General features: G+C 35.8%; 1 protein-coding gene across 5 annotated transcripts; it reads left to right on the top strand.

Moving 5' to 3' along the window:
- Window positions 1–865: 865 nt before the first annotated feature.
- On the top strand, window positions 866–27,141 carry LOC130919513 (transcription initiation factor TFIID subunit 4B-like). 5 transcript variants are annotated; one of them, XM_057842298.1, is made up of 15 exons: window positions 866–1,021; window positions 5,387–5,722; window positions 7,864–7,985; window positions 8,052–8,141; window positions 8,213–8,323; window positions 9,691–9,813; window positions 9,891–9,980; window positions 13,489–13,611; window positions 14,657–14,747; window positions 20,406–20,493; window positions 20,571–20,883; window positions 22,780–22,905; window positions 23,043–23,099; window positions 23,153–23,260; window positions 26,905–27,140. In XM_057842298.1, exons 2-15 carry the CDS (start codon window positions 5,395–5,397, stop codon window positions 27,028–27,030), a joined length of 1,896 nt encoding a protein of 631 aa, XP_057698281.1. In that variant the 5' UTR covers window positions 866–1,021; window positions 5,387–5,394; the 3' UTR covers window positions 27,031–27,140. The 5 variants fall into 5 exon arrangements, with proteins under 5 accessions (XP_057698281.1, XP_057698282.1, XP_057698280.1 ...); XM_057842299.1 differs by having other exon boundaries at window positions 880–1,021; window positions 5,390–5,722; window positions 26,905–27,141; XM_057842297.1 differs by having other exon boundaries at window positions 880–1,324.
- Window positions 27,142–27,928: the final 787 nt, after the last annotated feature.

The following is a 27,928-nucleotide window of genomic DNA, read 5'->3' as shown; positions in this document are numbered from 1 at the left end:
TGTCATTTGTTTCAAGATTAATGAAATTATTATTTCAATTTTTTTATTCAACAAAAATATTTTTTTGTTTCAAAGATTTTTTTCAATGTTTTAATGTTTCCTTTTTTATTAACATTAGATTTTTTATATAATTTATATTTTAATGTAAGTTTTTTTTAATTGCAATTTAAAGATTTGAATATTAAAATGTTTACCTCGATACACTGAGTTAAAAAAATTCCATAGATTTTTAAAAAATATTAATATTTTAATGTAATTTGTTTCAACCTTTAAATTTGTATTTTAAGCATACAATAAAAATTGTATTTTTTGTTTCAGATTTTTTTCAATATTTTTTAATGTTTTAATATACATTTATTTCATTTCTATTTTAATGTAATTTTTATTGTCATTTAAAAAAAAAATTCGATTTAAGTCTTTTTTTTTCAAGTTTACTTTTTAAAATTAATATTCAAAATATGTTTTTTATATAATTTGTTTTAATGTTATTTTAATTGTCATTTATTTAAAGATTTATATATTGAAATTTTTATTTCCATGTATGTTATAAATATTCAACGAAAATTCTATTTTTTCAGTATTTTTAATTCATTAAATTTTCAACATTATTGAATAATTTCTAATTTAATGTAATTTTTTTTTTGTCATTTATTGAAAGACTGAAAGAGTGATTTTTTTAACCAAGTGGCTGCCAAAACAATACGCTACCTCCTCCTTTCGTAGTTTTATTAAGACTTAAATGAAACTGAGTGCCCTGAACGCATCACCGTTCAACACAGTACGCCACGATGCTTTCACGTCACCTAAAAACAGCATAGTATACTTAAAAGTCACATAGAAATCAATGTATTCTTTGTAGAGCACATTGAACACATCACATGTTTTTCCCTTGCACCTTGAAGGCATCACTTCACCGCAAGAGGCGGGAAGGTGACCGCGTCACCTGGAAAGTCCATCATTTACATAATTGGGCTCGGTTCGCCAGTTCGGTTCTCCTGAAAACACTTAGCGAACCGTCTCGGTAATATTTTCTATCTTGTAGAAAAATGTCAATTTGAATTCCCATTTCCGTGACGTAGCCGTACAACGCGTTTCATGCAAAGTCTCGTGATTTAGCTTAATTGGAAGTATTAGCTAACATTTCAAAGTCGGCCATTGTTTGAAATTAGCTAACATAACCGAACTTGGTGGAAAACTAGCCAGTTGGGTTGATAAAGACTTTTCACTTTGATAATTGAGTTAAAATATGTATTTCGGCGCACCTGCCAATAGCAGCGTGGTTCATGGTAGCTAACGGTATCGGTGCATTAGCGAAGACACAAAGGTAAGTTTCCAAGCTTTTTTTTTTTTTTTTTTTTTCTTTTTTTTTTTAATATAAATTATACATGTTGATGATGTGAAGTCCAAATTTCTAGTTTAAAATCATAAGGGCACAAAAAAATTCTTCTAGGAATTTATTTTTATTTTTTTTGTGCAACTCTTTGGTAGGCAGGCACTTGGACAAAATTGTCGTCTTTTTCAAAATTCTGCTTGACTTTTTCAATGTTCACAGACACATTGTTGTCCTTTTTTTATTTCATCCAAGAAACTAGAAAGAGCCCTTTCTACTATCGAAATGATACAAAATTGCACTTAATTGACATTTAACATATTTCATATTATAATGTTGTTTTGATTTGTTTTTGCCTTAAATTATGGGTATTTTAAAGCAGAAAATCAGCATGTTCCTTATTGTTGTCAGAAGCAGAATATTTGTATCAAGTCAAGTGTGTATTTTTTAGGTTAAGTAGGTTCAAAGTCAAGTCATTGTAAGGTCACGAGTTAAGTAGTATTCCATTATTTTTCAGAAATACAATATGAATGTCAAAGAAGATGATTTGAAAAAATTGACACCAAACAATTTGGACCTATTTGTGAATCTTCATTTTAATTAGTAAGACGTATAGGAGTGTACCTAATTAGGTTCAAAGATCATGTCAAATGTCAAGCACATGACGTACATGCCATAAACGTACTGAAAATTTAAAAGGAAAATTAAAAATTGACTGAGATATAACTTAAAACATTCAGAATCCACTATAATTCATCCTTATTTGGATTACAAATAGTAATGGGGTTTAGCATTGTGTCAATTGGCCAATTATTTGTATAAATATTTTTTCTGTTTGGAATTTTTGAATGAAATTTAAAAAAAAAAAAAAAGTGACATTGTGTTCGCGAGCCTTATAGGATTCAAGCAGAAGGAAGTTCAAATTAGTTCATATATGAATGTAATGGCTGCTTAATTTGTCTCGCAGAGAAAATTATGGCACTTGCGAAATCCCGCCCCCTAGCTGCAACGCGGAGTATCACCTTTTTTTGTGATTTCAACCCTGCATGCCCTCTTGTGGCATGTCTTGCAACTATCACTTTCATAATCATAGCGACACTAACTTTGTTAAAAATGGCTTGTGAAAAATTGAGCTTCTATTTCTGGTGCTTTTTTTGTAGCTGTATGTGTTTGGAGACTTCTGGCATTCTAGTTTCTTTCCCTACCAAGCAGTGGGTGTCACTGAGCCCCTCCACTGTCACAAAGCACTGGCAGCACTTTGAGCGTTCCCTCATTAAAAGACCAGCATCCGCCACTGCCATATAGCATGATTAAAAGCTCATAAAAGTAAAATTTGCATGTTGTCATTACCACTCTATTAGCACTTTGCTAATATCGTGTGGTGGCGGCACTGGTATAGAGCCTACCCACGTACCACGTGCTCGCTGTATGGTTCCGCCCACTTGTCCGTCAAAACATAGTGTTAACCTGTTACGGCTACGTACATTTCTCCTATTTACGGCGTGTTTTTCTGCTCCTTAACATTAATAATCAAAATGGCGAAGGCGTGTGTGGCTGTTGGTTGCACTAACAGAGAATATGGAAGGAGAGACTTGAAGTTTTACCGTATTCCGAGGGATCCAAAGAGGAGAGCGAAATGGACGGCTGCAATTCGACGCGAAATGGACGGCTGCAATTCGACGTGAAAACTGGACACCAAAAAATCACCACAGACTATGTAGTAGTCATTTCATATCCGGTAAGATGCATTTAAGATATATTTAGAGGGTTTTGGCCTGACAACCACAATTAAGATCATTGCTAGGCTAATCGCCGACAACATACGACGTAGTACGACATAGTTTCAAATTCAAGATGTTTGTGACTTCCCTTTCTTCCACCATCGTTATTTTTTGAATAATATTTAGCTGGTACCAAGTGAAAGAAACTGGCCTCGTCTACGGGGCTGACAAATAACCACAATTAAGATCATTGCTAGGCTAATCGCCGACAACATACACGTATGTATGTAGTGAGAGTGCTATCGCTAAACCATATAAACATTAAAAGCCTTAACTCCATTGACAAATGACATGAAATACATTAGACTTGACTGTGGATGTTAGCAAGAACAAAAGATTTTGAATAGAAAATTTCGGAACTCACCTTTCCAAGCACAAGATAGATTCCTGCCGAATTTTCGTGGACGAGGACCTGCTTCACCCAACCAGCAACGAAGTATTTATATGCTTCCAAGCTCTTGAAGTTTTTCATATTTTCGTGAGAATAGGCTGATTTAGTGTGGACAAGATAATTGTAAATATCTGCGTAGCAGATGTCAGGCAGACAGGGCGAAGACAGTGGGTCGAAAAACATCGATTTGGGCATCAAATATGGATCTGGCGACTGTATAGAACGAAGCTTTTCCTCATAACGCCTTTTATGCAACAGATCCAGTGAGTTTGCGGCATCAGAAAGCACTGGGGTCTTCCATGAAATGCATTTTAAATTCCGCCATCAATTGAAAACAATGCTAATACAGAGTCAAAATGACGGACAAGTGGGCGGAACCATACAGCGAGCACGTGGTACGTGGGTAGGCTCTATAGGTGCCAGCAGGGGCGCTACCAGGGATTTTGGGCCCCATGAAACGATATCACTTTTGCCCCACCACCAGTGCCGGGACACACACACACACACACACACACACATTTAGAGTGTCAACTTTGTAATTTCCTGCATTCTGGTGAATCTTTATACACAAATTTGTGCATTTTCTGCATTATTTTAAGATGAAAACATATTTATGTAAACATACAGCGTATAGAGCAATAACGAATAGACTGATATCATCAATAAGAAATGTACTGAAGGCCATCTTTTACAATCTGAATACATTTTTTTATTAGAAATATTCTCAAAGCAGATAACATAACGAATGACTCAGAATAAATGTTTTGTTTTAACTTAACTATGCTACAGTATACATTACGGTATACAGTATACAACTGTGTTAGTATGAACAGATTGCTAGGGGTTTGCCTGCTGTACTGATTAAATGTAAGCTAAAAGTGGAGCAAACACTAGCTAGCAAAGAATTACAGTATTTCACTATGGAGTAGGCTTAGCCTCATCTGGAAACTTGCGATCGCCACTATAGGCTACAGCTACAGCTCCAAGCGAGGTCCCTTGTTAACAAACTGAATTCAATTGATGACAAACTAAATTCAATAAATTCTTGACAAATTGGATTCAAGCTGATTTAAAAAAAAAAAAAAAATTCCCCACCAACTGTCAAGTTACATCTTTAGGATACCAAAAAATGTGTCATTGTTTGGAATTCATGGTTTTGAATAGGTGAATGTCGCTCATTGAGGCCGGGAAAATCCCGTATTTCTTACGGAGTGAGCTGGGACCTCGCTTCGGAGCTAAGATAACAGGCTAATTTTCCGCACTACACTAGGGGTGGCTGGCAATACATATGCCAAAAACAAAACAAGAAAAATAAACCCCTTTGTTTTATTCCTATTAAAATTATAATGATTAATATTTAAATTTGCAAACAATTACTTAATGTTCTAATTTACTATGTGGACCCCCATCAGGGCATGGGCTCTTAGAATCAGTATCACTTTTCACCCCTACACGGCGCCCCTGGGTGCCAGCGTATCAAGAAAAATATATTTTTGAAAGACAAATACTGATACACTCGTGCATACACACACTCATACACAACCTCCCCCCTCTAGTCCGCCACAGCCTTTTTCTCACTATCACTCACCCCCCCCCTTCCTCCAGCCATGACTGGTAGTTCTCCTTTTTTTTTCCGTACAAAAAAGCCCTGCACGTGACCTGTGCGTGTCATATCCCTGCTATGTTGTATGATATACTAGTATTTGTGTCTACTTGTAACTTTCTCTGTAATTTCTGAAGAAGAGAGAGAAGTTGGCGGCGCGGAACGTCTGCAGCGGCCCGATGCTCACTCATCGAACGGAATTTCGTTGTCATCTGTTGTCATCTTGTAAGAGCTGGTGTCAATGACTAATACATCTCTGAATCTGAATCTTATCCACTTAGAAGAAGTTATGGCGACTGATAAAGACCCAAACGGCTTGGTGCGAGAAGGAGAGCCTGCCGTTCAAGCGAAGCCTCAACAGGTCCCGGCCAAGTGCGCCCACCAAGTTGTCTCCGCTGCATCTCTCGTGGCCCCTCAGGCGTCGGCCCCCGCCGTCACGGTGGTGGCCAAGTTGGCCAAACCCATTGGGGCGAGCGCCCATGCGCCCAAACCGGTTCTGGGCCAGGTCGCCAACATCAAACCGACTACGGCCCCTGGGAGAACGGTGTTGATAACTGTGCCAAGGTCGAGCGGACCGCCCATGACGCACTTACCCACCAACATTCAGATTCCAGCAGGTATTTGATTTAGATCTCAGAACTATAAATACCTGACCGATTTGCAAAACATACAGTACAATTTTTTTTGTTTAAATTGTCGGTCTTATTTTGTTGCTTTGAAACTATTAAAAGATCTAAAAAAAACACGATTTAAAAAAAAAAAAAAAGTGTATCCGTCTCTCTCCCCCTCTATATTGTTATATATCTACAGTCCCTGACAAAAGTTTTGTTGCTTATCCATTTTGTAGAAACAATTGCTAATAACCTGACTCATAATGATTCAATTGGTTTCAGAAATGGCTCATATGAAACCAAGACCATCCCAAATGATGTTGAATGTACAAAAATATATTTGTTTCACTGAAAAAAGATTTATCACTTAATGAAGACATAAAGGTCAAATTTTGGCAAGACAAAAGTTTTGTCACCTACAGAAAGTAGTGTGAAAATTGAACCAAAAATGTACTTCAGACACAAAAATATTAATAATTTTGTATGACTTCCATGGGCTTGAAGGACTGCATTGGGGCTGCATTAGGACGGATATTTTAGTTGTCGATTAATCGATGGACTAGTTAATCGAGTGAATCGAGAATAATCGGGTAATCGGATAAGAAACGTGAAAAATTACAATACCTGAGCTGATTCTCAAACTTTTTTTTTTCTTTTTTTATGAGGATCAATGTACAACAAAAGAATAATTGACTAACTTAAATAGAAAAAGTCTGCTAGCTTAAATGCTTTAAAATGCTAAAGTTTTTTTTTCAATGCTCTTAACAAATTAACAAAACTTAACAAAACTAAATTATGAATGCATTAAAAATAATTAGCGCAAACAAAAACTTAGCTTGCGTTGGTCTTAACAGGGAGCAGTTGGATTCAGCCATGTGAAAACAGGCAGACCAGAGGGCAGTGCATCCATCCTAATCAATAAAACAAAATGCAAACACTTTCAAAATAAACCATTACAACGCCACTTTAATTAAACGGATACTCCAGGCAAGAAAATTTTATTCGAATATTTTTTTCTTCTCGAATACTCGAGTTAATTGATTAATCGTTGCAGCAAGGAGCATCTAATTTTCTAGGTATGAATTTATCATCGTATGATATCCATTTTAGTATAGCTGCATGTTACATTCCTAACCATAAAAAGGGACAAATTCTGCAGCAGGGTGGTGCTCCATGGCATACTTCAATCTCTACCTCAAAGTTCCTCAAGGCAAAGAAGCTCAAGATCCTCCAGGACTGACCAGCCCAGTCACCAGACATGAACAGGATGAAAGAGGAAGCATGGAAGACGAAACCCAAGAATGTTGACGAACTCTGGGAGGCATGCAAGACTGCTTTGTTTGATGTTCCTAATGACTTCATCAATAAACTGTATGAATCCTTGCCGAACCGCATGGATGCAGTCCTTCAAGCCCATGGAAGTCATACAAAATATTAAAATTTGGATCTCACAGCACCACTACTTCATTCGCTTATGTTATGTAACATATTTTTGTATTTGAAGTAATTTTTTTTGTTCAATTTCCACACTACTGCTGTAGGCGACGAAACTTTTGTCTTGCCAAAATTTGACCTTCATGTCGTCATTAAATGATCAATCTTTTTTCAGTGAAACAAATATATTTTTGTACATTCAACATCATTTGGGAGGGTCTTAGCTTTCAAATGAGCCATTTCTGAAAGCAATTGAATCATAAGTCAGGTTATTAGCAATTGTTTCTACAAAATGGATAAGCGACAAGACTTTTGTCAGGGACTATTTTTTTTATTTTCTAGGGTTTTTGATAGTCTTTTTTTGGAGTTATGAAGAGCTAAGACGAGGAAATATGACTAAGTGCATGTAGCATTTGGCTTTGACTTTTAATACAGTGGGAGAAGAGGAAAGACCAGGCTGTTTCCTGTGTCTAAAAATGTTTGCATTGGACAGAAGGAAGCTAAATACATTAAGACATACAATCATTTGAGACATGAGATTCCACGTGGGTGAGTGTTTAACGTGCGAAGTGTAAGGGAATCTTTTTTTTGTTTTCCTGTAGGAAAGATAATCGGAGTTTCCGTTTGTATAAATTTATGACGTTTCACCAGTTTCAGTTGAATGGAAAAAGTGTCTCAAAACATTTGATTTAATGGTGTCCTTTCACGAACAGGTATGGTGCTGATTCGCAGTGAGAGCGGTCAATTGATGCTAATGTCCCAGCAGGCTTTGACCCAAGCTCAGCAGGGAGCGAGACTCGGCACCGGCCCGGCGACTGGAACCTCGGCACCTCCGGTACGCGTACGTCTGCCCTCGCGTATTCACGACCGGCGTCTGACCGAAATGCGACTCAAACATCAGGCGCCGACGGCGGTGAGCCGAGGCAATGAGAAGGCGACGGCTCCTCCCGCTTTCCAGCCGCCAGCTAATCAGAAAACTGCAACTGTCAAGGTAGGAAGGAGCGTGTTAGGGGGCTGATTTTTTATTTAAAAAATTTTTTTTTTCTTCTCTGTGTTCCTCAGGTGCTTGCAGTGACTCCGAAGTCGGCCGCTCCTCGCGTGGCGACGGAACCCCGGGCTCAGATTCGGCCGGTTGCCGTGGAAACGAAGGAGCCCAAACCACTGTATAGTCAGGTGAGAGCGGTGGCCTCGTGATCGACGCCGGTGATGATAGACGTCCAATCATCTCATTGGCGGAAAATAGAGATGGGTGTTTCACTAGTAGACGTCCAATCCATTTGAACTGGAAGGGTTGGCACCTAATGAACATGATTGAGTTTCATTTCGATGCATTTTATTTTAGCAAAAATTTTTTACATATTCATTTTAATTGTGTTTTTATTTTTAAATGTCTAAAATCTTTTAGATTTTTCTTATCGCATTCATTTTAATTCCCCTATTTTTAATACATTTAATTAAATTTTTATTTCTGTTATTATTTCATATATTGATGACATTTAGTTTTTTAGTATTAAATGTATGTTTGTTTTTATTTATTGAAATCATTGTATTCAACATTTACCTATTTTCATAATGACATTTTTTTATTTCCGTTTTTATTTTGTTAGTCGGTCTTTATTTTTTATATTTCAAACTTCAAAAAATTTCAAGTTTTTGTTTTTCAAATTTAATTTTTTATTTAATAAAAAAATAAATAAATTTTCAATTTTTTAAATTCTTTTTTTTAACATTTGATATTTTTAATATTTCAAACTTCATAAATTTTTATCTCAATTGTTCTTCATTTCAACACTTATTTCCACGTTTATTTTCAATTTTTATTTTAATAGTAAAAATAATGTATAACAATATAATTTTTTAAAATTTTTTTTATTTGATTTATTTTATCAAATTCAACATTTATTTTTGACATTTTTCTTCCAATTTTTATTTTGTTTTGTTTTTTAATATTTCAAACTTCTTATAAATTTCTTTTTTTTTTTTTTATTTCAACATTTTTTTTCCATGTTAATAAATTTCAAGTTCGTTTTGCTTCATTTATTTCGATTTTTTTAATTTTCAAATTTATTTTTTTTTACCAATTTTTATTCTAAATTTCATTTAAAAAAATTTAAACTTTAACACTATTATGCCTGACCAGTTTTTTAAATTTTAAATTTTAATGGGATACTTGAACAATATAAAAAAAATTAGAAAAAAATGTTTTTTGCATATTTAATACATTCAGCATTTCGTGCAGTACTCGTGGTAGTACACAAATAACTAGTGACATTGACCACAATAAGGTTTTAATTTTTTTTTTTTTTTTTTTTTCACTGCAATGAGGTCCACAAATGTCTGTCTCAAATTTGATACTTTTGCCAATATAGGGTTATTTTTTATTGAAATAAATCAATGTTTTTCTGATTTTCTGAACTAAATTTTCACCGTTTTAGTTTTCATTGAGATTTTTTTTCTCTATTGTTCAAATTTTCTTGATTTCTTTCAACTTTCGATATTCAATCTCGAGCCAAATCAAGCAGCATTTTGCCGGCCAGCAGGAGACGCTGGAGAGTGTGAAGAAGTGCAAGAACTTCCTGGTGACCCTGATGAAGCTGGCGTCCAGCGACTCCAAATCGGCCGACATGGCCAACAACGTGCGCGGCCTGGTTAGGAGTCTGCTGGTGGGCGTCTCGCTCGGGTCCGGGCATTCCGTTATCGCCAGCGGCCGGCTCTCGTGACGCCCGCTTTGCGCTAGCAGGAAGGCGAGCTGGAGGCGGAGGAGTTCACTGAGGCGCTTTACCAGGCGCTCAAGTCCACACCACAGCCATGCTTGGTGCCGTTCCTCAAGGTGAGTAGATTTGGGACAAAATTAGGGCTGCAACTAATGATTATTTGTTATAATATTTATAAGATAATAACAATTAATTCAATGTTAATCGATTCATCAGATAAATGTCCTTTGACCTTCACACTTTTTAACTTGAAGATGTTTTTGGCATGTTGTGAATAACAATGAAGGCATAATGGATGACAATTTTCTTAAAGAATAAAGCATTTTAATGCAGCTTACTGACTTAGTCATGTGAAAAAATTAGGACACCCCGTGAAATATTCAGTTCTTTTTGAAGAAATGTCCATATAGACCCTACCCACGTGACGTCACAACTCCTTCCTCCTGACTGGTGCCGCCCAATTGTCCGTCAACACATCATGTTTCCCTGTTACGGCTACGTACATTCCTCCTATTTACGACGTGTTTTTCTGCTCGTTAACATTAATAATCAAAATGGTGAAGGCGTGTGTGGCGGTCGGTTGCAATAACAGAGAAGATAGACGGAGAAGACGGAGAGACTTGAAGTTCTACCGGATTCCGAGAGACCCGGAGAGAAGAGAGCGAGATGGGCTGCTGCAATTCGACGAGAAAACTGGGCTCCAAACGATTACCACAGATTATGTAGTAGTCATTTTATATCTGGTAAGATGCATTTAATATATATTTAGAGGGTTTTGGGCTGACAACCACAATTAAGATCATTGCTAGGCTAATCGCCGACAACATACACGTATGTATGTAGTGAGAGTGCTATCGCTAAACCATATAAACATTAAAAGCCCTAACTCCATTGACAAACGACATGAAATACATTAGACTTGACAGTGGATGTTAGCAATAACAAAAGATTTTGAATTGAAAATTTCGTAACTCACCTTTCCAAGCACAAGATAGATTCCTGCCGAATTTTCGTGGACGAGGACCTGTTTCACCCAACCAGCAACGAAGTATTTATAAGCCTCCAAGCTCTTAAAGTTTTTCAAACTTTCGTGAGAATAGGCTGAGTTTGTGTGGACAAGATAGTTGTACAGTTCAAGGTAGCTAGCAGATGTCAGGCAAATACGGCGGAGACAGCGGGTCGAAAAACATCGATTTAGGCATCAAATATGGATCTGGCGAATGGATAAACTGAAGCTTTTCCACATAACGCCTTTTATGCAACGCATCAAGTGAGTTTACGGCATCCGAAAGCACCGGGTCTTCCATGAAATGCATTATAAATTGCTCGATCAATTGAGACCATTGATAATGCAGACACAAAATGACAGACAAGTGGGCGGAACCATACAGCGAGCACGTCATTTTGTGACGTCGGTGGGTAGGGTCTATATCAATGTCTGAGCTTGTTTTTCTATATCTCTAGAAAAGAAAGTGCTGTAAGTGCAGGTAAACAACAAAAATTAACATTGTTTCACTCATTAAACCAAATGTATCAAGAAAAATATATATTCTAACTAAGGAATTAGTTTGGACGCCCTACCACCTACTAGCTAGTGTTACCCGCTTTGGCGGAGATAACCTTAGTGAGACGCTTTCTGTAGTCACCTACCAGTCTTTGACATTGGACTAAAAGTTTGCCCCACTCCTCAACGCAGAATGTTTTCAGCTGTGAGATGTTTCTTGAATGTACAGCCCGTTTCAAGTCACCCCACAGCATCTCAGTGGGATTAAGATCTGGGTTTTGACTTGGCCAATGCAGGACTCTCTTCCTTTTCAGCCAGTCCTTGGTGGATTTACTGGTATGTTTTGGGTCAATTTTTCACGGATGATATCGCATGTTCCTCAAGCACCCTCTGATACACAATAGAATTCATGGTGGATTCTTGATGGTGAGCTGACCAGGTCCTGCTGTATCAAAGCATCCCCACTTCAACCTCCATGCTTCACAGTGAGGTTCGTTTCCTCATCGGTGGAGTTTGACTTTTGGGGCAGGGTGGGCACAACATGTTGATGACCCCGAAACGTTGTCAGCAATAAAATTGATTTACAAGAATATTTATAATAATAAGTTGACAAGTTGTGTTTTTTGTTTCCCTGTTGTTGTTTCTAAATCGGGCTGCTTCGGCAATACCAAGATTGTCATCCATTGAATATGGTACGCCCGCCGGTGTCGTGCCAATGTAGTTACGTCAAAATTTGTATCCCCTGGGCAGAGCCATATGAGGGTAGATTTTTGTCTGGTATCAATCAAAAAAAAGGTACTTCAATCAAAATAAATATTTAAAAAAAAAAAAAAGTCACTTCAATCAAAAACAAATGTGTTTGAATAAAAAATTTGAAACTCAAAAAACAAAAAAAAATGCATGTGAAAGCTACTTCTTTTAATATTTTTTTTTTTTTTTTTTTTAATTGAAGCAACTTTTTTGATTGACATAATGTTGATTTGTGTTTGGGCCAAATTTTGGCTAGGACATTTTTGTCTTTATTATGCAATCAAAAAATAAGTTGCTTCAAAAAATGAAATAAAAATCAAAAAAATTTCAATCATAGAAAAACGTTTTGAATGCGAAAAAGTAATTGAGATTGGAAAATTTGCATTTGAATACTATTGAAGCAATCCTTTTTGTGTTTGGGCCATATTATGGGTAGGACATTTGTGTCTAAATAATTCAATCCCCCCAAAAAGTTGCTTCAATCTAAAAACAATATTTTCAATCCAAGAAAAAAATAATAAAATTGCCCTCCCCTATTTTTTATTTTTATTTTTTAAAAATTCTATGCAAAGCAAATGACCATTTAAGGTGCTAGTCACATGATCTGTTCGAAAAATAACTTTGACCCATTATTAAATTTTTTTTTTTTTTTTTTTTCTTTTTTGTAGCAATTTTATTGCTTTACAACTTTTATGTATATATAATATATATATATAGGAAAGTCAATTACATGCATTGACTCTTTTTGGCCACCAGGGGGCCCCCCTCCCCTTAAAATCCGCTTTTGCTTTTCCCGGAAAGCTGTATTGGGTTCACGCCAAACATGTCGTCTGTTCTGGTGTCCAAATAATTCTATTCATCTGTCCAAAGAACATTATTCCAGAAGTCCTGGTCTTTGTCTACATTCACTCTGGTAAACATTAGTCTGGCCTTCATGTTCTTCTTGAAGAGCAAAGGTTTCTTCCTTGCACACCTGCCATGAAGGTTCAACTTGTGTAGTCTTGCTGATTGTAGAGGCACGCACTTTCTCATCAACAGTAGCAAGAGCCTACTGTAGGTCCCGTGATGACATTTTAGGGTTTTTGGAGACCTCTCTTAGCATCTTGTGGTCTGCTCTCGGGGTGAACTTGCTTGGACGGCCAGACCTGGGCATGTTGGCTGTTGTTTTGAATGTCCTCTACTAGTAAACTATTTCCCGGACAGTGGAATTGACTGGCTTTATATTCTTTTGTATTCTTTTGAAAAAAAAGCTGCTGATTTTTTTGTGGGCAAAAAGCTGATATAAATCGTCCCACCCTTTTCAGAGAGGGAGCGCGATGGCACGGTAAATCCGATTTTTTTTTTTTTTTTTTTTCCCCAATCTTCTTCAGAAAAGTCTCCCAGCGGTGCGTCGTCTCACGGCGGACCCCCAAGTCTTCATTCAGCAGGCCTGCGGCCCTGCTGTGAACAAGCCCGGCTTGGAACGGGCGCCTCGTCCGAGACCCTTCTCTCAGGTGTTCTGTACTGCTCTCTTGAGTTGTGAGCAATATTGTGTCTGGCTACTAATACCCCTACCAAAAACTATGGAACCATCAGTCTCGGACAAGCACTCTGAGACATTTTATCATGTAGAACAAACTCTGATTAAAAAAAAAAAAAAAAAAAAACTTGAAAAATAATTAATTAGTTCAAAAGTTCAAATCACGTTGTCCAATGGAGATTCTTGACAAGGTTATGATGCTGGAACTTTTGTTTGGTGCTGTTCCAGTGAGGTTTACAAAGATGACTGCCTGAAGAAAATGTCAAAATTCCCTCAGTCCTTGATGAGATGGGGCTGCATGTCAGGCAAAGGCACTGTGGTTAAATCTTTGATAAATGCAAAAGTTTACATTGAAATTTTAGACAGCTTTCTAATACTTTCAATTGAAAATGTTTGTCCTTTTCCAAGATGACAATGCATCATGCCTCAGAGCTAAAACTGTTAAAGCATTCCTTGGAGAAAGCCTCATCCAGTCAATGTCATGGCTTGCAAATAGCCCAGATCTCAACCCTATTGAAAACCTGTGGTGGAAATTAAAAAAAAAAAAAAAAAGATCTGGCAACTGAATTCAAAGAGAGTTGGCACCAACTTGATGAAGAATACTCGTCAAATCCATGCCTCAGAGACTGCAAGCTGTCATAAAAGCCAGAGGTGGTGCTACTACGTAAATACTACTGATGTGTTTCGATTGTTATTTGTTTGTTTGTTTCTCATGATTCCATATTTTTTTCCTCAGAATGGAGTGATTCCATATATATTTCCCTGCACTTACTCTATAAAAGTAACATTTACTGACCACCACAATTTCTTTTAGTGTTTCTGAATGCTAGAGTTAGACTCTTGAACTAATCCATTATTTTTTCAAGCTTTTTATCAGAGTTTGTTTTACGTGATAAAATGAGTCAGTGCTCGTCCGAGACTGGTGATTGCATACTTTTTGCTAGGGGTTGTATTTCCTTGGACACTTTAGAAGAGTAGTAAAGTTGTCAGCGTGTTTTAAAAAGTAACGATCTATTTAGCAGGCAAGCAGCACCAGCGTGTCAGCCCAGTCCCGAATTTTGACCTCGAACTCTAAGAGCACCACTGTGCAGACGGTGAAAAAATTCACAGGTAAGGCTCCTTAGCTTTCTAAAACATTCAAAACCATTGTTGTTGTTCTTGTGTACACTAACTTTAAAGTCCGACTCCTCCATCATTCGTGTACCGATTGTCTTGAAACTTGGTAGCTACAGTATGGACTAGGCCTGAACGATATTGGAAAAAACTATTGCTGCGATTTTTTTTGGGGGGGGTTTGCGATATATTGCGATATTATATTGTGATATTAAAAAAAATGTATATATATTTTTTTCAAGAAATTTTCACAAGATGACTTAAATAGCTGTTTGGAAAGACTTTAGATGACTCACCATCACCACAGTGTACAGTCATCCCTTGTTTTTCGCAGTTAATGGGGACCACAACCCGCCGCGATAAGAGAAAAACCGCAAAGTAGCACACCTCCCCCCTTTTTTTTTGTGCCCAATGTATTTATTCAGATTTAGCATTGGAAAGAGATACATATAAGACATGTTTTTTTCTCACTTTTCCCCCCAAAGTGATTTTAAAAATGTATATAAATAAATGGTTTTTAAGCACTTCAAATGTCATAATTATGATAAGCTTTAAACATAACTGTCCAACCAAATCATTTTTGAACAAGAATAAAGTACTGTAGCAGATAAATGCTTAGCTTTATTAAATGCTTCTGTTTATCTACTTTAGCTGTGACCGTTGAAGTGACATGTAGAAATTTCAAACTCCTCATGATCACTTCTGGCATTTAAATGTCTCCAACGTCCCCACAGTGCACACATTCATTCCAGCGCGGCTTCCTTGCAACTGTTTAACAAGTTAAACGATGACTGACAGATGCCCGTGTGAAGTCTGCGGAGCCCCCCGGGTGCCAGGGTAGAAGAAAAAAAAAAGTCGTAGCTGATCTGTACCCACAGATTACTAATCTGTACCCACATATTACTAATTTGTACCCACAGATTACTAATCTGTACCCACAGATTACTAATCTGTACCCACAGATTACTAAACTGTACGCACAGTTTAGCAATCTGTACCCACAGTTTACTAAACTGTACCCACAGTTTACAAATCTGTACCCACAGATTACTAAACTGTACCCACAGTTTACTAATCTGTACCCACAGATTACTAAACTGTACCCACAGATTACTAAACTGTACCCACAGTTTACCAAACTGTACCCACAGTTTACTAATCTGTACCCACAGATTACTAATCTGACCCCGCAGTTTACAAATCTGTACCCACAGATTACTAAACTGTACCCACAGATTACTAAACTGTACCCACAGTTTAGCAATAACCCGGAAACTGTAGTCACCAATGTTTGGCGGGGACTCCAAACGCCGAGGGACCGACCGAGCAAGCACCTGCACCTTTTGCCCTCGGCGAACAAAGTGGTTTTAAAAGGTAACTATTGCACATTTTCTTTGGTAGCCGTCTACATTTTCAGGTGTCATCAATCAATATGGCATGTTGTGTGTTAGTAGCCGCTAATGCGGCTACTAAAAATAGCTAACTGACAAATGAACACTGCTTGAATTAAGCACGCACGGACACGACAGCAGCACAGAAAATGTGCAAACACAACTTGCCATAGTGATTGATGACACCTGAAAGACGCCAACCAAAGAAAATGTGCAATAGCTCCCTTTTAAAACCCCTTTGTTCGCCGAGGGCAAATGGTGCAGATGGTTGCTCGGTCGGTCCCTCGGCGTTTGGACTCTGAGTCCCCGCCAAACATTGGTGACTACTGTTTCCGGGTCATTGCTAAACTGTGGGCACAGTTTAGTAAACTGTGGGTACAGATTAGAAAACTGTGGGCACAGTTTAGTAATCTGTGGGTACAGATTAGTAAACTGTGGGCACAGTTTAGTAATCTGTGGGTACAGATTAGTAATCTGTGGGTACAGATTAGTAATCTGTGGGTACAGATTAGTAAACTGTGGGCACAGTTTAGTAATCTGTGGGTACAGTTTAGTAATCTGTGGGTACAGATTAGTAAACTGTGGGTATAGTTTAGTAATCTGTGGGTACAGATTAGTAAACTGTGGGTACAGATTAGTAAACTGTGGGTACAGATTAGCTAGGATTTTTTATTTTTTCTATCCTGGCACCCGGGGGGCTCCGTAGAATGCTTCTTTGGCCAGATCAAAGCCATCGTTGCGCCGCAGTGACTGAGAGGATCAAAAGGCTGGGAGAGGGAGGGTAGGAGGCTGTGTGCAGACCAGAAAGTGAGGCGTATGTGGATCAAAAAAAAGAAAAAAAAAAAAAACTATCGCACGTGCTTGCGATGGGACTATTGCGCACATGCACATCGCGATGGCGATGTTTAAACGATATATCGTTCAGGCTTAGTATGGACAGAGGTGGGAAATAACGTAATACATTACACCAATTTTTTTTTTTGTTTTTTTTTTTTTTTGTTTTTTTTTTTTGAGTTTTTGAGAAAATTGTACTTCGAAGAGTAGTTCTACCATGCCAAACTTTTTACTTGAGTAGATTTGTGAAGAATAAATTCTGCTCTTACTCCGCTACATTGGGTTACACTGGTATCCTTCCTCTTTATTCTACATATATTTTATTCTACATATCAGTTCCACCAATATGCTGCAATGATAATCACATGACTCCCATTAAACCAATCAGACGTAACAATATAGTCTCATGACCACACACACATTCTTGTAAGTCCTCTTGACATAGTCAAGGAGTCTGATGTTACTACTTAGCTAGTTAAGCTAGTTAGCGATTATGCTAATCAGTGTCTTCAATGTACATTTGTATCATGTTTTGGTGAAGCATATTAGTACTAGAGTTATTGTTAGATTGTAAAGTTTTCTCATTTCTTTTTTTATAAAGAAATAAACCACATATAAACCCAGCTTAGTCCCCTTTCAACACAAGCTCCCATTCAAACTAAATTGTCATACAAGAGAGTGTGCTTTGAAATTGAATCCAACACAGAATACAAACAATACAATTGGCTTCATTTTCTTACCTCTGACGGAGGCACACTGGATCTAACAACACAAAAGACGGTCTAACTCGACACCCAACATGAGTGTAGCAGTGAACTCACTCTCTCGCTTGATCTAATCAATGACGTGCGCCCACGCAACCTCACATTACACACAAACAAGAACCCAAACGGGAATGCTCATAGCTTCCGGCTAAAAACAAATATTCATCGATTTATTTAAAATGGATTTTGTTGTTTAGTTTGTTGAAGAAAATTAAATCAGTGCTTTGCACACAAGAATTTTTTTTTAATTAGCAGCACTTTTTTTTTAAATTTGAATGAACGGACTTGACGATTAGTGGACTAAGAAATTCTTATGTTTTATACTCAAAACCTTTATTTAGAACAGGTTTTATGTATTTAAAACAGTACAGTTGTAGACTACAGTTTAGCGCTAAAATATTTTTTGAAGGAAATTCAATTTATGATCAGTGGTACCTCGACATATGATCGCTTGGACACACGATCTTTTCGACATAGACGTAAAATTTGACTCGCCGTTTGCTTCTACAGCCAACGATATGCTCTAAATACTACCATCTATGACAGCGCTGCAGTTTGTTTTCCTGAAAGACGGACGAGTGTCAGATTTTCTTGTGAGAGAAATCAACAGGGGTTCCAACAATGTTAGTGCAGGTGGTGAAAAAAAAAGGTGATGCTTACCATTGAAATGAAAATGATAGAAAAATATGAGCGTGGGGTCCACATCCATGAACTGGCTTGATAATACAGCCGTAAACTGTCTATGATTTCGTTCGTCAGTCTTTATAAGTTAAGGTGACAATTATTATTGTGGTAACATCGCCAAAGAAATCGCCAGCTTCGTCAGGTTTCTAATCATTGATTCCATCAACTTGTGCAACACCTACCGTCCCCCGCAACTGAACAAAGTAAACCAAGTGAAAGTAAAAAGGGCTGACTCGGTCAAGTCAGCCACGTGATGTGTTCAGTTACACCACGAAAACACATTCGCCCCATTAGAACGCGATTCGTTACATTATTACAGGTATTACGATTCCAATTTTTATTCATAATTTATTTGTTTTGCTCTGTGTAATTGCGATTTGCTATTGTACCAGCAGTATTAAGGATTTAATGTAGGTTTTAGGGCTGTGGAATGAATTAATGGAATTACCGTATTAGCCCGAATATAAGATGTTTTTTTGCATTCAAATAAGACTGGAAAAAGTGGGGGTCGTCTTATATTCAAGGTCTAGACGTTTTACCCATTCACGATGCTAGAAGGCGCCAGATATCATTGAAGCGATGTTCTGTCATGAGTGATCTCAGCTACTCTCAAGTTTAACCAGTTTGCAATATTTTATTGCAATGTTTTTCCTTATTCAGATTTGTTTCAAGACTACAGTTCCAGTTAGACTTCACTTTGATGGTTAATGCAGTTATTGCACTTTTGTTATATCACAATAGTTTGGTTTATTTACATTTCAAAAAGCAGAAGCCATTCATTTATGAATGTGATTGCACTTTAGTTTACATATTTAAATGTTCAGATATTAAGATTTGAATGATACAAAATAACATGCTTTTTCTTTCAAATATATTGTTATAATCATTTGTTTCAGATGTACTGTAATTATTTTCTGTATAAAAATTACTTTGGTGTTCAAAAAGTCTTTCTTCAAACTTGAGTCTTGAAAAACAGGGAGTCGTCTTATAATCAGGGCCGTCTTATATCCGGGCCAATACGGTATAATGCATTCCTATGGGGAAAAAAGTACTAATATGCTTCTCCAAAACACAATACAAACAGACGTCAGCCCGACAGCCAGCTAACAATGAATGCAGCTCCATAAACCACAAGGCTTGGTCTTTTCTTGTTTTTATGTGAGGACACCCGACTTAATATTGTGAAACTACAATACAAAAAACATACACAAATTCAACACTCAATATACAACAAACTGCACTATACACTTATATACACAACTATTATACATATAGCACAACTTGCTTGAGCTATTAGCCATTGGCTGGCCTCTACAACACACCACAACTTAATAAGTTTTGTGCATGTGACCCTTCACCACCTAGGTAGACATACACTGCCCATCCATATGTTATACACATAAAATACTTACATATATTTCCGAGGCAGAAACATAACCGAAAGCATTCACGAGTGTCAATGCTACCGCTAGACACCGCGCTGTGAAAATGAATGAGCTTATGAGCAAAACTGTGACAAAAAAAATAGATACAGCAAATTATTCTGATCAACAGGTGGCAGCAACGTACCGTAAATGGTCAACTGATGGCCCAAATTATTGCATAAAGTCAGCACACAGACACTTAGGACACTGATTAGCATCCTCGCTAACTAGCTTTATGCTCCGTGCTAAGTAGTAACGTCTCATCAACAAAGAATACAAACAATACAATTGGCTTCATTGACTCACCTCTGATTGAGGAACATTGGGTCTAACAACACAAAAGATAATCTAATTTCGATATATCTGAGTGTAATAATTTTGTAATCATTGTATCCGAATACAGCATTTCAATATCGATACTTTTGAATACCCTAGTCAACAGGGAGTATGCACGTGCAGTCTTTAGCCTGTTCCATCATGGAGTAGTTGTCACTTATTTTTGGCATCTCTATCATTTATTTAATATTAATTGCCCTTCCCCCTTATTTTTCTCATTAGGAGGAGGATTCGCCATAAAACAGCCTTTTTCTCCAGATCTACCACGTTCCACCAAACCTGCCATCAGGGAAATTTCAACCTCATACAAGTGAGAAGCTGCCATTGACGGCAATAGAAATTGATCTATTTTAACTAATGTATCGGACGTCTATCGACGTCAACGAGCCTGTTGTCCTCTGCCGGCAGGGAAGATGACGACATCAACGATGTCCCGTCCATGGCGGGCGTCAACCTGCGTGAGGAGAACGCTCGGAACCTGACAGGCGCGGTGGGCTCGGTGGTGCAGTCGTGCCAGGATCAGCTCTTCCTGTCGCCCGGTCCCGCTCTGGGGCGCATGCTGTGCACAGGTCGTCCCCTGGGGGTGACTGAGGTGGTCCCGGAAGCGGTGGCTTTGGTGTCGCACGCCACGCAGGAGTGTCTCCGCAGCCTCCTGGAAAGGGTGACCGTCGTGGCGGAGCACCGCAAGGTGGCGCTGAAGGTATGAAATGCAAACCCGTCTTGTTTTTCGTTTTCTTTTAACTGCTAGTTATTTAAGAACTTACCATGAAAACGTCCAAAACTAAAATTCACTAATATACAGTATAATGTATAATAATATATAATTCATTAATATATTTTTTTAGATTGTCCCATCATATTTTCTTTTTTTTTTTATTTTCTTTTTTTTTCAATTCTTAAAGCACCACTAGGTAACTTTTCAACCTTTATAAAATAGTTTCATAACATTTGTGGTAATATGTCGACTGACAACTAGTTTTCACCGCTTTCACCGGTACTAATGAACTTTGAGGAGTTAATTGATTCCAAAATCAAACGTTTCTTATTGTCACCGTCATATGCTGTTGTTTAGCCACATCTGGATTCCTCATTACTATTCATCCTTCACACAGCTGCTGGAATCAGAAATGTCGTTGAATCCATCTACAGGTGACCGGGAGATCATGATTTTACGACCCTGTGCGACGGTCCTCATGGGAAACACAGTCTTTAAGGAAAAACACCACGGCTTTTGTCCACCTGCGTCGCCAAAACTGAAAAAAAAAAACACAGAAAAGTTACCTAGAGTTGCTGGGAATAACTTATAAATTTTTTTAGGGCTGTCAAAATTATCGAGCTAACGGGCGGTAATTAATTTTTTTAATTAATCACCTTAAAATATTTGACGCGATTAACGCACATGCCCCGCTCAAACAGATTAAAATGACAGCACAGTGTCTTGGCCACTTGTTACTTGTGTTTTTTGTCTCCCTCTGCTGGCGCTGTGGTGCGACTGCTTTTATGGGTTAAGCACCATGAGAATTGTGTAATTATTGACATCAACAATGGTGAGCTAGTAGTTTATTTTTTGATTGAAAATTTTACAAATTTTATTAAAACGAAAACATTAAGAGGGGTTTTAATATAAAATTTCTATAACTTGTTCTAACATTTATCTTTTAAGAACTAAGTCTTTCGATCCATGGATCGCTTTAACAGAATGTAAATGTTAATGCCATCTTGTTGATTTATTGTAATAATAAACAAATACAGTACTCATGTACAGCATGTTGAATGTATATATCCGTCTTGTATCTTTCCATTCCAACAATAATTTACGGAAAAATATGGCATATTTTATAGATGGTTTGAATTGCGATGAATTACGATTAATTTTTAAGCTGTGATCAACTAGATTAAAATTTTTCATAGTTTGACAGCCCTAAAGTTTTTATTTTTAGTTTTTAAGCATTGTTTTAAGGAATCGGCCATGCAAACGTAAAAAACTACAAATCACAGTTAAATTACAAAATGTAATTATTTTTATATTCTCCTTTGATTAGTAAATTTTTTTGAAAATTTTATTGATTAGAAAAAAAACTTTAATTCTTGAAAATGTTATTAGAAAATAAATATCCTTTATTTTTTGACATATAAAAATTGAACGTTTCTAATTTTTTTTTTACAAAATCACGAAATATGCTTTTTTTGTTTAGTTTTATTTATTTTAAATATAAATACAAATAAAGTAAATAAAATTCAAAAATATTTTTAAAATACTTATTATATAATAATAATTATTTATATATAACATATAATAATTATAATAATTAATTAATAATATATAATAATGATAATATATAATTTATATTTATTATAATTTAATTAATAATAATAATAATATTACTTTGCTTTCAATTCATTATATGATAGAAGAAAAACTAAATGTTATTTTCTTTTTTCAATTTATTCGTGAAAAATCATCCGGTCAGAAAAAAAAAAGAAAATACATTCTTAAATTCAAATAACCCCTAAAAAGGGTTGGGAAGCACATAATCCTATCTTTTAATACGACACGACTCTCGGGCCTAATGCGAGCTCCTCTCGGCGTCCGCAGGAGGACCGCTGGCACGACCAAGTGAGCGACACGCGCTCGCAGCTCCGTTTCCTGGAGGAGGTGGAGGCGTTGAAAAAGAAGAGGAAAGACTTAGAGGAGCGGGAGTGGATCATGCGCTTGGCCAGGGTACGTCTCAACTTTGGAATATCCAGGAATGATTTCCTGACCCACGTAACCACAAATTGCATCGTGAGCTACACGGAGGTTCCCAACCCTGTGCTCTACCTCCCTTCTGTCCTTCTCGTCTCCCGCTAATCCAACAGAGTCGCTCCCACGCCGAAGATCCGCTGCAGCAGTTGCTCAAGCGGCGAGTCAAAGAGGTAAACGCGGCGCTCCCGCTCTTTTCTGTTCGCTGACTCGTTTTGCGTTGAAGATGCAACAGAAGGAAGAAGCTCAAGCCATGCAGCGAGACGCCAACCTCGCCGCGCTGGCGGCCATCGGCCCGAGGAAGAAGAGACCGTTCGGCCAGCCCGAAGGACAGGTATATACCGCTTTTGTTTTCTTAAAACATTTTGCGAAGGGGGCGGGGTTATACATGAGTTGTTTCCAAACGTTGTGAACCTTTTTTTGTCTTTTTTAAACGCATCTGCAGTCCAAAGTTTTGAGGCACTTTTTTTTTTTAAATTGTGTATTTATTTGCATTTTCTTTTCAATGAAAAAGTGAAACAAGTACTTATTTACTTTGTTTCTATTGACTAAAACCTGGAGGATTTTTTTTCATTGAATTGGAAAGAATCAGTAAATATAATTTCAACTTTAAAAAAAAAAAAACTAAAATATTCTCTTTGTATTAAAATTAAAAAAAAAAAAAACATGGAAAATGGCCAATATTTTTATCTTTTAAAATAGTTTTAATTTTTACTGCTTTATTTTTACAAAAAATACTCAAGAAAAAAACAAATATATTTTTTAATAAAAATACTAGGGCTGTCAAAATTATCGCGTGAACAGGCATTAGTAAAATTTTTTAATTAATCACGTTAAAATATTTGACGCAGTTAACACACATGCCCCGCTCAAACAGATTAAAATGACAGCAGTGTAATGTCCGCTTGTTACTTGTTTTTTGGTGTTTGGTGCCCTCTGCTGGTGCTTGGGTCCAAATGATTTTATGGGTTTAAGCACAATGAGTGAGCATGGTGTAATTATTGATATCAACAATGGCGAGCTACTAGTAGTTTTTTTTTTTGATAGAAAATTTTACAAATTTTAATAAAACGAAAACATTAAGAGGAGTTTTAATATAAAATCTCTATAACTTGTACTAACATTTATCTTTTAAGAACTACAAGACTTTCTATCCATCGCTTTAAGAGAATGTTAATAATGTTAATGCCATCTTGTTGATTTATTGTTATAATAAACAAATACAGTACTTATGTACCGTATGTTGAATGTATATATCCGTCTTGTGTCTTATCTTTCCATTCCAACAATAATTTACAGAAAAATATGGCATATTTTATAGATGGTTTGAATTGCGATTAATTATGATTAATTCATTTTTAAGCTGTAAATAACTCGATTAAAAATTTTAATCGTTTGACAGCCCTAAAAAAATACTTTTTTTGTTGTTGTACTGTATTGGCCCGAATATAAGACGGCCCTGATTATAAGACGACCCCCTCTTTTTCAAGACTCAAGTTTGAAAAAAGACCTTTTGAACACCAAATTTTTATACAGAAAATAATTACAGTACATCTGAAACAAATGATTATAACAATATATTTGAGAGAAAAAGCATGTTATTTTGCCTCATTCGAATCTTAATATACGAGCATTTAAATATGTAAACTAAAGTGCAATCACATTTGTAAATGAATGGCCTCTGGTTTTTGAAATGTAAATAAACCGGTCTATTGTGTTAAAACAACAAAATTGCAATAACTGCATTAACCATCAAAGTGAAGTCTAACTGTAACTGTAGTCTTGAAACAAATCTGAATCAGGAAAAACATTGCAATAAAATAATGCAAACTGGTTAAACTAAAAAGAGTAGCTGAGCTCTGTCATGACAGAACATTGCTTCAATGATATCTGGCGCCATCTAGCGTCGTGAATGGGTACAATGTCTAGACGGCGAATACAAGACGACCCCGTTTTTCAGTCTCATTTCAGCAAAATACACCGTCTTATATTCAATACGGTATTATTTTTTTAAATAACAGCCAACAAATAAAAAAAGATTTACCGTTTTTTATCTTCATATGTTTTTTGTCCCCCAAAAATTGGTGGAAAAAAAATCATTTTTTTTTTTGTTTGTTTAAAAGAAACATGAAAAATAGTAAATACTTTTCAAATTTTAAGATTTACGGTTTTACCCGTTAAAAAAAGTACCTCATAAAAAAAGAAAAATCATATATTTTTAACACATAGAAATCAACTCTTTTAGTTGTATTATTTTTGGGAAATAACAGTCAACAAATAAAAAAAACAAATAGATTAACCGTTTTTCATCTCTATTTTTTTTTTTGTCAAAAAAAAAAAATTCCTTAGTTTTTAAAACATAGAAAATAGCAAATATTCATCTTTAAAAATAACAAAGATTTACTGTTCTTTTTTTCAAAATCTTTATTCTAAAATAAAATGTATAGTTTGTAACAAATCTAAAACATTATTTTCCTCATTTTTTCTTTTTCAGAACAGCCAACAAATAAAACACTAAATAGTTTTCCATCTTTTTTATATACCTTTTTTCTTAAAAAAAAAAAAAAAAAAAAAAAAGAACGGAAAAGCGAAAATATTCCCTTAGTATTTTTTTTTCATTTAAAACAAACATGGAAAATAGCAAATATTTTTCTGTATCTGTTAAAATAATTTTAATATTTTTTTTCTCAAAATTTTAGTAGGAAAGTTAGTTTGTAATCTAAAACAATAAATATTTTCCTTCAAGAACACTCAACAAATAAACTAAATATTTATTTTTCCATCTTTTTTTATATATACTTTTGTACTTGTATATACCTATACTTATATATACTTTTAGAACAGCCAACAAATAAAACACTAAATAGTTTTCCATCTTTTTTTATATACCTTTTTTCTTTAAAAAAGAAAAAAAAAAAGTGAACGGAAAAGCGAAAATATTCCCTTAGTATTTTTTTTCCCATTTAAAACAAATATAGAAAATAGCAAATATTTTTCTGTATTAAAATAATTTTTAAAAAAAATTCCCCTAAATTTTAGTTGGAAAGTTAGTTTGTAATCTAAAACATTAAATATTTTCCTTCAAGAACACTCAACAAATAAACTAAATATTTATTTTTCCATCTTTTTTATATATATACTTTTAAAAGATTTTTGTTCACACAAAAAAAAAGCAAAAATATTTCCTTAGTATTTTTTTTGTTTATTTAAAACATGGAAATTAGAAACTGTTTTTCTGTATATATTAACATTTTTGTATTTACTGGTTTTTTTTTTTTTCCAAAATTTTTATTAGGAAAGAGTTTGTAATAAATATATTTTTTTTCAAGAACAGTCAACAAATAAAGTAAATATTCAACTTTTTTAAAAAGGAAAAGCAAAAATATTCCCTTAGTATTTTTTTTTTTTTAATTTAAAACAAACATGGAAAATGGCAAATATTTTTTGTACCTTTTATAATAAGTTTTTTTTTTTTTTTTTTTTCAAAATGTTTTTTGTTCAAAAATATAAACCATTGAATATTTAGATTTTTAGTTGTATTTATTTTTTAAAATAACAACCTACCAATCAAAAACTTATTCTAAAGATTTACTGTTTTTATCAATTTACTGATTTTTGTTTGTTTGTCTGTGTTTGGAAAAAAGTGGAAAAAATCCATCAACTTTTTTTGGGAAAGTGAAAAAAATTGTTTTTCATCTTTAAGAACATTTTTCCCTTTTTGTTTTTCAAATCTTTTGAATTAAAAAAGGAAGGCTAAATTAGCCCAGTTCAAATAGATTGGACGTCTACAGGTGATAAACTCAAAGCTGAAGGATGAAGATAGCCTTTTTTCTGTTCATTGGTTGTAGAACGATTGCCTGACCCATGTTTCGATAATTGTTGTATCGCCATATGAGCAGAACCTGGTTATCAACGGCCTTGTTTCGGAATCGTGAGGTTCCCACCCCAATGTGTATCTTGTCTTGTTTGTTGTGTCAGGTGTCGTCGGCGCCCCGGCAGGCCGCCCGTCGCCCGACTCGGGTGATCCTGCGAGATCTGGTGCAGTGCATGGAACACGATCGCTTGCTCCGACACTCGCTGGCGCTCTACAAAGCCATGCTCTGACTCGTCCATCGTTTTCTACTTGTTGTGTTGCCTTGCCCTCCCATCAGTTTGTTTCATTAAAAAAATAAAAATGTGCATAAGGGTTTCGCGGTGGACTTCCTGTCACGTGACCTCTTCCGTTTCAGGTGTTGGCTGAAATAGGATGAGTCCTTGGCGTCAAGGATATTGACAGTTTTTGCAGTTGAAGTTAGAGAAGTCAACATTGCGGTCCAGTCCAGTCCAGTCCAACAGAGACCCCTCGTGGCTATTCATAGTAGCTTTACTGGGCTCAAGCATGAAAAAGTGACACGAAAAACACAAATAATAACTATTTAAAGAGAGTTTGTCCTAAATGTGTATTTTACCAAGATATTGTTATTATCAAAATGGTCCATGTCCAAGAGCCGACTGCAACAGTTAAGTAGCTTTTATTAATTTTCAAGCAACGTAAACAAACAGTCTGAGCTGCTCCAGCTTTTATTTTGTTACTTCCGGTCTCCGGTCATGCGAATTTGCATATTAGCTGAATATTTAGTTTCACCCGTTTCCAGATTTAACATTTAAATTTAGTATTTTTTATATTTAAGATTCAGATTTAGGATATAAATTTTTCACACAAAAGATGTTTTACATTTAATATTTCATTTAAATATATTCCATTTAAATATTGAGTTTTGGATTCAGGTATGATACTTAACATTTAAAAATATAAGTTGCTAAGTAATGTTGTAAATGTGCAAAAATAAAAATGATTAAAATTTTCACACCACATTTTAAACACTTTGTGGCGCTTAATGTGAGAAAATGTCATTTACAGCATGTGCCGTTTCACAAACGACGCCCCAGAAGTATTTACACTTACATTTTACCACTTAAAAAATTGGTAGAGGTCTGAAATTTCAATCATGGATCCATTTCA

This window comes from Corythoichthys intestinalis, chromosome 7 (genome assembly GCF_030265065.1).
Source record: "Corythoichthys intestinalis isolate RoL2023-P3 chromosome 7, ASM3026506v1, whole genome shotgun sequence".
Taxonomy (NCBI): domain Eukaryota; kingdom Metazoa; phylum Chordata; class Actinopteri; order Syngnathiformes; family Syngnathidae; genus Corythoichthys; species Corythoichthys intestinalis.
Note: the sequence above shows the minus strand (reverse complement) of the source record. Positions and strands in the feature narration are given on the sequence as shown.

Bases quoted from the DNA above. Each gene is read 5' to 3' on its own strand.
- LOC130919513 (XM_057842299.1), top strand. From the start codon at position 5,395: ATGGCGACTGATAAAGACCCAAACGGCTTGGTGCGAGAAGGAGAGCCT. The intron at 13,612-14,656 runs GTGTTCTGTACT...CGATCTATTTAG, and splicing joins GTCCGAGACCCTTCTCTCAG to CAGGCAAGCAGCACCAGCGT. The intron at 20,884-22,779 runs GTATGAAATGCA...CGGCGTCCGCAG, and splicing joins ACCGCAAGGTGGCGCTGAAG to GAGGACCGCTGGCACGACCA.